At 34.0% G+C, this 12,500-nt stretch overlaps 1 protein-coding gene across 1 annotated transcript in view; it reads left to right on the top strand.

Annotated features, from left to right (window-relative positions):
* Window positions 1-12,500, top strand: part of LOC106876599 (cardioacceleratory peptide receptor) — a 62,609-nt gene that overhangs the window by 8,010 nt on the left and 42,099 nt on the right. Inside the window, exon 2 of the mRNA XM_014925211.3 lies at window positions 5,681-5,819. Coding sequence (XP_014780697.1) covers window positions 5,681-5,819 — 139 coding nt within the window. The remainder of the gene's footprint in view (window positions 1-5,680; window positions 5,820-12,500) is intronic.

The raw sequence follows: 12,500 nt of genomic DNA, 5'->3' as shown, positions 1-12,500 counted from the left end.
TTTCCGTTTTTAGTATGTATGTATGTATGTATGGATGTATGTATGTATGGACGTATGTATGTATGTATGTATGTATGTAAGTATGTATGTGCGTACGTATGTATGTATGTTTGTATGTATGTATGTGTGTGTGTGTGTATATATATATATGTATGCGTGTGGGTATGTACGTATGTATGTATGTATGTATGTATTCTGCATATTCACGTGTTTCTGTGTGCATGTTTGTGTTTGTATGTATGTTATCACGCTTGGACCGGACATTTTTTCAGTAGGAACTGCGCTATGTGCAACATTTTGGAAAAGGGCCTGTAGTTCCCTTAGTGGGCCACCTAGAGACTCGGGACCACTTTCATTGGCTTCCTCGAACAATTTTTCCCAATGATAAACTCTTAGTTTTTATGTAGATGCTATAGCCTTTCTTCCTATAAATCGACAGAGAAACACACAAACAGACGTTCATCTTTATTGTATAGATAAATGTATATTCGTATCTATATATGCGCGTGTGTGTCTCTTTAGAATGTGATGTGTGCGTGTGTGGGTCGGTCTCTATCACCATGTATTTTCTTTTTCTCTTTTATTGTGTCCGCGTGTAGAGTGAATATGTATGCCGGTGGATATGTATTTCATACGTGTATATGTGTGTATGTGTGTGTATATATAAAGTATACACACACACACACATATGTGCGTCCGTGTGCTTGTGTGAGTGGGTATGCAAGAATGTGTATCTTTTCACTGTGTGTGTGGCTGTGTGTCTGCATGCGTTTTCTTGAGTGCATGCGCATGTGTATATATATATTTTTCTTTTTTCTACTAGTAGGGTCTGATGAAACTATAGGATGTTATTCAGGGCACTCAACTAAGGCAATGCATCCTATAGCAGAAACGGATCTAAGCTAATCAACTTCATAATATAACCATTGTTTTTCCTGTGTCATCTCTGTTTCTTATATATATATATATATATATATAAATAACAAAAGTGGGGTGGTGTTTCCACGTAGGAAAAAATACAGGAAAATGTTGAAAATGCACCTAAATTTCAAGAACTCGTAAATGTTTAAAGTACATTTAATTACATATATACCAAACTAGTTTCAACAATATTTTTTTCTTTATCAATGGTGAAAGTTTAAAGTTATGAATTAGAAAAACATCTTTAAAAGTTTCAATGTTGACAGATTAAAATGTTTTCAATGTTGATAAATCATGTTCAAAACATAAATTTATCATTATGAATTAGAAGGACAGGTGTAAGTTTGAATGTTCATAGCAGTCAATAATATTAAAACTGTATATCAATTTGTTTGAATGTACAAAGTTCATTAATTTTAGTGCTGGTCGACAAGTCATACTGAAAATAGTAAAAAAGGAATTTGGTTTACAGTTTCTCTGATCCTCTTCTGGTAGACGCTTTTGCTTGTAGTGGTATGTTTTGGGATAAAATGTATTTATAATTTTTTCCGCGAACGGATCTGATTTTTGATTCGTTAAAATACTGGTGATGTTTTTTTCCGTAGTCAAGCTTGTCGTTCTGCTTAGTTGGTTTCCCTGTGGAGATGGTCATAACTCATTCCGGTTGGTTGGTTCTCTTAAAGGGTCATTTCATTGTATTTGTTGAAGTTCGGTTTTGTTTGGTCTGGACTTAGGTGACGTCAGTAACTGGTGTTTGTAAAATTTCATTGGACTAGAAGATATTTCGCTACTGCCCTTGCTACTTCCACTCCAAGTTTATTTTTGAACCTGTTGGGGACACACGAGATGTCGAAATATTGTTCATTTGATAACAGTCGCATTCTTCTTTATTGTTTCTTTACTTTCTGGAGTAATAACATAAATCCTATAATTATTATTATTATTATCATTACTATTATTATTATTTTATGTTTGACTTTTGTTTTGCATTTGTACAAGTTGGATCCAAGTCTCACCCAGAGACCTCAAGAGACAACAAGTTAGAAGTTCATGTAGGTGTTATGCCTAGGGTACCATATATTTGGATTTGTACAGTTTTGTTCAAGTGAATGTTTAAGAAACCATAAGAAAATTATGTGTTTGCTTTAAAATTTGAGATCACATAGACAGTATTTTACGTAGGATATGGGCAGTTCCCATGAGCACTATCTTTTAAACTTCAGCCATTTTGGGGTTTCCTGGTATCTGAGCTAGGTAGTAACCAGCCCGTTTCGCTGTCATTCCCAGGGCACCTATGACAATAGGTATTGTTTTCGTCTTCAGATTCCACATTTTGCTAATTTCTATTTCAAGATCTTTATATTTGCTCAGTTTTTGGTAGGTCTTGACAGATACGTTTATATCAATTGGGATAGTCATATCAATGAGGAGGCATGATTTTTGTCTGAAGTCTTTCAGTATGATGTCTGGCCTATTTGCGTCTATCTTTCTGTCAGTTTGAATGGTGAAGTTCCAGAGGAGTGCAATGTGATCATTTTCAAGTACTGGGGGTGGTTTGTGTTCCCACCAGTTTTTATCATGGGGCAAGTCCAGGTTTTTGCATATTACCCAGTGAATATATTGTGCAGCTCTATCATGCCTGTTGAGATCTTATTATTATTATTATTATTATTATTAGTAGTAGTAGTATTATTATTAATAATAATAATAATAATAATAATAATAGTAATAATAATAATAACAGTAATAATAATAATAATAATAATAATAATAATAATAATAATAATAATAATAATAACAAACATAATAATAATAATAATATTAATAATAATAATAATAATAATAATAATAATAATAACAAACATAATAATAATAATAATATTAATAATAATAATAATAATAATAATAACAACAAACATAATAATAATAATAATAACAAACATAATAATACTCTTTACTCTCTTTTACTCTTTTACTTGTTTTAGTCAATTGACTGCAGCCATGCTGGAGCACCACCTTTAGTCGAGCAAATCGACCCCAGAACTTATTCTTTGTAAGCCTAGTACTTATTCTATCTGTCTCTTTTGCCGAACTGCTAAATTACAGGGACTCAAACACACCAGAATCGGTTGTCAGGCGATGTTGGGGGACAAACCCAGACACACAAACACACATGCACATATATATGCATATATATACGACGGGCTTCTTTCAGTTTCCGTCTACCAAATCCACTCACAAGGCTTTGATCGGCCCGAGACTATAGTAGAAGACACTTGCCCAAGGTTCCACGCAGTGGGACTGAACCCAGAACTATGTGGTTGGTAAGCAAGCTACTTACCACACAGCCACTCCTTATAACAACACACATAATAATAATAATAATAATAATAATAATAATAATAATAATAATAATAATAATAATAATAATAATAATAATAATAATAATGATGATGATGATGCTGATAATAATAATAATAATAATAATAATAATAATAATAATAATAATAATAATAATAATAATAATAATAATGATGATGATAATAATAATAAAATACAATAATACTGAATACTAAGTCGGTAAATTATATCGACGAAAGTAAGTATTTTCATACAATTTTTTTAGAAAAATTTTATATGAAATATTATTTCCTTTGGAAATCAAAATAACTAGAATACGCAGGAATGAGGAATTTCAACCATGTTTCAATTAGAAATACCACAACTATTTTATTTATCTATAAAAAAAATATTTTTCTTTGGAGAATGAGTTCTAGGATTAATCCAATGTATCAACGTACTTTCAATTTAGTTTTAGCCTATTATGTTAGATTTATGGAAGGCTGTGAAAATTCTCATAAATCACTCAAAATATAATGCATACATACATACATACATGCATACATACATACATACATACATACATACATATATATATATATATATATATATATATATATATATATATACATATATATATATATATATATATATATATATATATATATATATATATATATATATATATATATATATATATATATATATATACACATATATTTATATACTCATACATAAACACACACACACATACATACATACAAACATATATATATATATATGTGTGTGTGTATATATATATATATATATATATATATATATATATATATATATATACACATGTTAGAAGTAAATAGACACCCCATAAATCATCGGTGTACGTTTATTCTAACTTGTAAAGATTTATATCTTTTATTAATTGAAATGTTTATGTTTCAGGTTCTATATGTGACTGTTTATTCATGCCATGTACAAAAGAAGCCTTGGAACTGTTTGAATTTCAAAGAGGCTCTATTATGGACCTAGTCAGTGTTAAATCGCAGATAACCTTGGGATCCTGCTTTCTACAGTTAATAGAGTGATTGTGCAATTCCCCAGAGAGGGGAAGGGGTCCACATCTTCACACCCAGATCAAGCAGGGCCCTCTAACAGGACTTTTCTCTTTACTAAGTGATATGTGGAGGATAATCCTCGATGCAAAGCCTCTGACATCACAGAATGTCAGTCCCAGAACAGCTGTCAGGTATGTCCACAAACTTGGTTGCTATGGCAGAGCAGCAAGAAGGCAGCCACTTCTTCGACCAGCCAACATCAAGCGGAGAAAAGATTGGGCCAGTGAGATGGCAGATAGGCTACTAGCATTTTGGCACACTGTCATATTCTCTGATGAGTCCAAATTTGCTGCATTTCCTGACAGTGGTCAAGTGTGGGTCTGGAGACTCTAGGGTCAAGAATTTGATGCGAAGAGATTGCAGCCAACAAGGAAACATGGCAGCTATTCGGCGATGGTTTGAGGAACAATTTAGAGCAATGTTTGATCAGAGCTGGTGGTGTGTGAGGGAAAGATAAACCAGATAAATATATGTCCATCTTGCAGAAAGGACTCCTTTCAATCTTCTCCAGTGGTGAAATGATTAAAGAAGACTACATGGAACTCCTTGTCATACGTCTAAAATGACCCAAGATTTGTTAGATGAGAATGGCATTAAAAAGCTTCTATGGCCGAGCCAATTACCAGTTATGAACCCTATCGAACACCCCTGGGGCATAGTGGACAGGTCACTTCATAAAAAGAACAAGAAAGCATCTTCAGAGCCAGATCTTTTGAGATTACTGCATGAAACTTGGCAAGAAATTCCGTGCGAGAATATTCGTCACCTGAGCTGTAACATACCTAATAGGGTCCTTGCATTGAAAAATGCAAAGGGCATGTCTACTAAATATTAAATATTCCCATTATAATAATTAATAAATAATTTGAATGTATAATTTCAGATTTTAATAAATTTTAATGTTTATAAGGGTGTCATATAATCGAAAACATTTATTTTCCGATATATACGAATATACTAACGTTTACACTCAGATGCATACATGTTTGCTTACCAACTACATAGTTCCGGGTTCAGTCCCACTGCGTGACAAGTGTCTTCTACCATCGCCTCAGGCTAACCAAAACCGCTGGTCAAGTGCGGTAACGTTTCTGTTATCGTTATTTTCCAATTATTTTTTACAACTCATTTTTATATCCCTCTATATATTACACACAGGTCTCTCATATTTCGTACATATTTCTCTCTGTCTCTTTCTCACGATGTACATGTATGCACATGTATGTATGTATATATATATATTGCATTCTTATACACACACACATATTGCATTCTTACACATATATATATATCTATATTATGTACAGGTTGAGCAGTTGACTTTTCTATGGATTCTGTTAATACTGATTGTGGTCTGTAACTGCTTCGTTCTGAGAGTGGTGCTGCCAGCTCGACTTCGCGGTAGTTCTAGAATGAATTTTTTTGTGATGCACCTGGCCATTGCAGGTAAGTTTCACGTTGCTATTAATTGTTTATTTCAAATTTTAACGACCCAGGTGAATATTTCCGAGCAATAATAATAATTAAAAAATTATTATTCTTTTTTCTTTTTTTTTTTTTCATTTTTTAACTATAAAATCCGATAATTATATTTTGTATTGGAAATTATTGCAATGAATTAATTTTTTTTAAACATCCAACTATTATTAATGATATTTTTCTAAATAAATTTATTTCCAGCCGTGTATCGACACCAAATACTAGCATTGCCGCTTGGCCATCACATTTATTATCTCATCTCATAAAAAAGCTAGTAACTACGAAAATAATCACCTGCTGGCAGTTCACTCTTTTAAAACTGGTTCCGGATTCCTGTTAGCAATCCGTTTAGATTTCAGATTACGTTTGAATTTCCTTTCTATGTTAATAATTCAGATGATTAACTTGTGTCACGTGCAACCAATTACTTGAAAATGTGGACAACTTAAACTATTCCCTGCTTAACCAAACGTCAACCTTCTGTCTATGTACGGCCTAACGCACTCTTTCCTGTATTTCCATGTTCCTTATCTGCAATCGTATTTCCTGGTTTATATTTCTAAAATGTAATTAATAGAGTTAATCGTAATTAATTATATTGCACCCTCTCATATCAATACGTTTATGCAATCTCAATGTGCATGTAAAATCCATTTTCACCCCGCCCCAGAGTTATGCCAATGGAAAGCACTATCCGCCCAGACCTTAAAGTATAAATGAAAACCAGCCTTAGCTTGCCGCTCTGGTTGATATTAGAGTCGAAGACTACCGGCGTACGTTACCAATCTAAGGAAATTGCCTTCATCTCATTAGAAAACCTCTCAATAAATAACATTGCCTTACCCTTCGAGCTTGGATAAACAAAACGAAGCGAAAATTTTATAGTCAGCCATAGAGAAGCAGCTTCCAGCGAATTGTAGTGTCTGGTTTCGTTGGTGGGGGTGGATTAGAACTTTTGTTGGTGCCATAACATCCACACTGACTGACCTGACGTGGTTTAACAAGTAGATCTGTTTGCGAAGTAGATCCAGACTACACACACACACACACACACATACTCTCCGTATTCCCGAGCGTCATACTAATATATACTTTTGTTATTTACACCACCTGTCCTCGTCTGTTGTTATTATTTGTATATTCTCCCATATATATATATATATATATATATATATATATATATATATATATATATATATATATATATATATATATATATATATATATATATATATATATATATGCACAGCCTACCTTCAGTATTAGTTTGAGTAGAGATTATGCACAAACTGCTACTTACTTATAGCTAAGTTTCTTCGGAGTTCCAAAAAGATCCGAAAGAATATGAGGTCTGATTTTTACTCAGGATTTTCCGATGTCTGCCAAGGAAAAATGCAGGCTAATTTCCGTCTGTCTGTAACATCTTTGTATAGGAAGAACAGAAAAGTAGGAATGAAAAGGGGAGATAACCCCTGTCACAGTAGATATTTAGGAGGGTAAAAGGGGAGGAGAAAAAGCTGTTGTTGAGAGAGAAATACAGTGAGAGAGAGGGGAATGTGTGTGTGCGCGCGCGCGCGCGCGTGTGTGTGTGAGTGAAAGAATTAAAATTTGTTTCAAGAAAAAGTACAGGTTGTTGTTGAATATATCAATGTGATGATTGTGGTAGGTTTTTGCTGAAGGATCTATTCCATCTTGACCAGGTCGTAGCCCAGCAGCGTAGCGATGTGCAATGGCTAGTTGCTCTCAATTTTGTTTAAACGACTGGAATCATTGACACCAATATCCTGTCGAAGAAACCATTGCGTTCCTTCTGTCCATTTGTATTGCATTGGTATTGTTCGAAACAAAGTGCAGCACTACACCACCGACTTGTGACGAAGGAGAGATGATAGTTGCGGAGGAAGGTTTCCAAACTGTCGAGTGAAACACAAAAGGAAAACCTCCAAAACCTGAATGAACACCAACAGAAAATAGCAAAGAGTGAAGAGGAGTGCTCTGCTCGAAACAACAATGATGCCCTTCTTCCGGACAACAAAGAATGATAACCTGATATTCACTCCCTTTTGAAGATCAAACTAATATCCAGTAGACATAATCAGATAGTTCTGGTGAAAGGGGTATATCGGTGAAGTATTGACTACTGAGATCGGTCTCGAATATATGAGACACTTGAGGGATAGGAGCTTCGTAAAAATATTATAAAACTATTTCTTTGAGATGAAATAAGGGTTTCCTGAAAACGTGGGCCGTTATCTACGCCAAACACACAATGAAAATGTCAAGGGACGCCTCAGGAACGTGAAGCTGCAGTTCAAGCAATAGTGGGTGGATAAAGACGTGGGATGCTCTAACCCGACTTAGCCAGTGGTTGCCCACCCAGGGGTAGCTGAGAACCCATAATGTTTTATTTTCCATTTCAATTATATTTTGTTTTAATTATTAGATGTTTTTTTAGACTTTATCTATTTGATTGTGTGTATCTATAGACATGTGTGTGCGCGCGCGTGCATCTCTCTCTCTCTCTCTCTCTCTCTCTCTCTCTCTCTCTCTATATATATATATATATATATATATATATATATATATAGAGAGAGAGAGAGAGAGAGAAATATATATAGAGAATATATAGAATATATATATATATATATATATATATATATATATATATAAAATATAGAAAAGGACTAAGAGAAATATAAAGATGATGGCGATGGGGACTGTTATGTTGGTGTTGATGATGATGATAACAGTAATAATAATAATAATAATAATAATAATGATAATAATAATAATAATAATGATAATAATACTACTACTAATAATAGTAATAATAATAATAATAATGATAAATAATGGTAACCATAATCATGGCGATGACTATGACAACGTCGGTGGGGATGAAAAAGATGATGATGATGATGATGATGATGATGATGATGATGATGATGATGATGATGATGATGATGATGATGTTGCCTATGATTTATTAGCTGGTAATTGACAGTCCTGTTAACCGTTCAACACAACTCAACAAGATAAACAATGTCTGAGAGTGTAGCTCAACAATTGATTAATATTTCGTTTATCACACAGTATGTAGCGGATATCCTCTCATGGGGCTACTATACAAAGCAGAGAGCGGATAGAACATGATTTATCCTCCGGTGGGTTTACTGCACGAGCCATAGGCACCGCTTTATAACAATATTTAACTGAAACATGTCACAGATAAATGTTACTCTAAAAATTATACTATTTTCTACGCGAGTTGGTAGAGAAGTTGCGTAGTGTAGAGGTAATGGTGTTGGACACGCGATAGTACAGTTATGGGTTCGATTCCCGGACCAGCCGCAATTCATTTGATCAGCTGAGATTATCTTTGCTATTAGGAAACAAAGACTCCTGTTGGGATGCTGCAAAGATAATTCTATATTAGCTTAATTTTTCAACTCCTTAAATTCCGCGTATGCCATACTCTACCATACATGTATTATACACACAAACACATATATGTCCATACATATATATTGGGTTATACCATAAATAATGCAGTTTTTTTATACTTCTTTTATTTTTCAAAATTAAGATTTTTTAAAAAATCTATAATATACTCTCCTTCATTTTCTACAATGCTCTTCCATCTAACTGGTAGACTTGCAAGCCACCTCTTCCAAAATTCACTTGTCCGTGACGAGAAATACTCCTCCAGTACTGTTCTGACCTCGTCTACAGAATTCATATTTTTTCCGTCTAAATGATTTTGAAGACTGCAGAATAAATGATAAATAGACGGAACAATGTCCGGCGAATATGGTAGGTGGGACATCGTTTCCCATTCAAACTGCTCCAGCCTTTGGAATGTCATCCTTGCTGTATGTGGCCGAACATTATACTCCTGGAAGAACACCATTCGTCTTGAAACCAAAGATGGCACGCAGGTGTCGATGAATGGTTGAATGACCAAATCCAAGCCTCTCTGCTGGCTCCTCAGCAGTTACGATGAGACTTTGTTCCACCAGTGTTTGCAGGACATTATCGTCAAGCTCTATAGACCTTCGAGGACGAGGCTCGTCTTCTAGGCTGTAGTTTCCGGCTCGGAATTTCTGGAACCACCGGTGACACTTATTATCCGATCCCCATATGCTGCATTAATATTCCTTGCACATTCCGTTGCGTTGTTGCCTTTATTGAACTCGTAACGCAATATATGCCGAATATGCTCTTTTGTGATTTTTCCATTATAGCTTTGAAAAAAAACAAAAAAACTGTTAAAATCGAACTGCACTCTTCAAAACTTGCACTAAGAATAAGTACAAGGTAAAATTACTACCAGTTTTATAGCAAGTTGATGCAAGTACTTTATGCCGTCTCCCTCCGACTTTTAGTTCATGCAATTGAAAAAAACCACATTATTTATGGGATGACCCAATAGATATATATATATATATATATATATATATATATATATATATATATATATATATATACGTACATACATGCAAAGTGGGTCACAAGTCACGCACAAAATAAATTCAACATGCTCCGGAATTATCAAAGACATGCTTCAATATATCTAAAATTGGATGAAACAAATAAAATAATGATGATTAGACATGAACAAAATTATTATTATTAATGATAATAATAATCCTTTCTACTATAGGTACAAGGGCTGAAATTGTGAGAGAGGGGGTAATCGATTACATCGACCCCAGTGTTCGACTGGTACTTATTTAATCGATCCCGAAAGGATGAAAGGCAAAGTCGAATTCGGCGGAATTTGAACACAGAACGTAGAATCAGACAAAACACCGCTGAGCATATCGTCCGGCGTGCTAACGTTTCTGCCAGCTCGCCGCCTTAATAATAGTAATAACAACAACAACAACGATTATGATAACAACAAAAACATAATATAAATAAAATATCAGATGTTTTGGTCCGAAACTTTCAACCCGCCATCTGTCTATCTATCTATCTATCTATCTATCTATCTATCTATCTATCTATCTATCTATCTATCTATCTATCTATCTATCTATCTATCTATCTATCTACACACACACACACAAACACAATTTAATTAGTGGTTTCTTAAAGTTTCTTTCACCTTTCCTTCCTTCTTTCCTTCCTTCCTTCTTTCCTTCCTTCCTTCCTTCCTTTCAGTTATTGGTTTCGCTTTCGTTATCTTTACAGCCTTCTCCACCTACCTACGCTTCTGTTTACAACATGTCTTGCAAAGAAAATATGATCATATATCGACCCCATCATCCAGCCTACCTCAATCACACCCAATAAAAAAAAAAAGAAAATATTCTTCCATTCGCTTCATAGTATACATACATACATACATACATACATAGAACTGAACAATTACATAGATATATATTCATATACACATATATATATATATGTATATATACATACAAAAGAACGTACATGTGTATGAATATATTTAAATAGAAACATACATGTGTAAGTATATACGTCCATGTGTTTAAATATGTGTGTGTGTTTGTGTGCGTGTTTATATATGTATATGTGTGTGCGTAAGCACACACACACACACACACACACACTCACACACGCCAGTGTGTGTGTGCGTATGTTTGCATATATGTGTTTGTGCGAGTGTATGTATGTGTGTGTTTGTATGTATGTGTTTGTGTATGTGTGTGTGTGTGTGGTGTGTGTGTTGATGGTAAGATATTTTTAATATAAAATCTATTCCCCACACGATATTAAACATTATATCCATGTAAACACTAATTTGAGTTCGCTAAAGAACTAACCCATCACAAGGCTAGACGTGGTCGTGTTTAATATCGTATATCTATGTATGTTTATGTGTTGCTCTATGTATGTATGTATATATGTATGTATGTATGTATGTATGTATGTATGTATGTATGTATGTATGCATGCATGTATGTATGTATGTATGTATGTATGTATGCCAGACGTGGTCGTGTTTAATATCGTTTATATATGTATGTTTGTGTTGCTGTATGTATGTATGTACGTATGTATGTATGTACGTATGTATGTATGTATGTATGTATGTATGTATGTCATTCAGTATTATTTCAAGATCTCTTGTCAATATAGAAAGAGCCGGTTTCTAACCTAGATCCAAGGTTCCTTCATTGGAATTTCAACGACGTCAAGAGTATTATTTTATGTATGTATGTATGTATGTATGTATGTATGTATGTATGTACGTACGTGTATATGTGCAGATGCGTATGTTTTGTTTTATGTATGTATTTTATGTATGTATGTATTATGTATATAGTTGCACGTCTCGACATGCTCATATATACTTAAATGATAAACTTCTGGAAAGTTTCACAGATTTTTAAAGTTCCAGTGAAGGCTTAGATCTGTAGTCTTCGAATCAGTTTTCTCCTTTCTGGTTTTCAGAAGCCTAATTTCTCAAGATCGCACAACTGTTTATGATGTGGGTGATATCTTCAGTGTTAACTCCACAAAGACTGCATTGTAAATCATTTAACTGTTTTTCCTGCGTCTCTGTCCCTTTTGGTTGACATTTCCTCTTCCTGGATTGCAAACATACCCTTCAAAGTGGGAATTAGTAATCCGGTTGTTGATCCATGAGAGAATGCTTTCATGATCAATGTTACTATC

This window comes from Octopus bimaculoides, chromosome 23, assembly GCF_046866305.1.
Source record: "Octopus bimaculoides isolate indiv1 chromosome 23, ASM4686630v1, whole genome shotgun sequence".
In the NCBI taxonomy this organism is placed as follows: Eukaryota; Metazoa; Mollusca; class Cephalopoda; order Octopoda; family Octopodidae; genus Octopus; species Octopus bimaculoides.
This window is presented reverse-complemented; position numbering and strand designations above follow the sequence as displayed.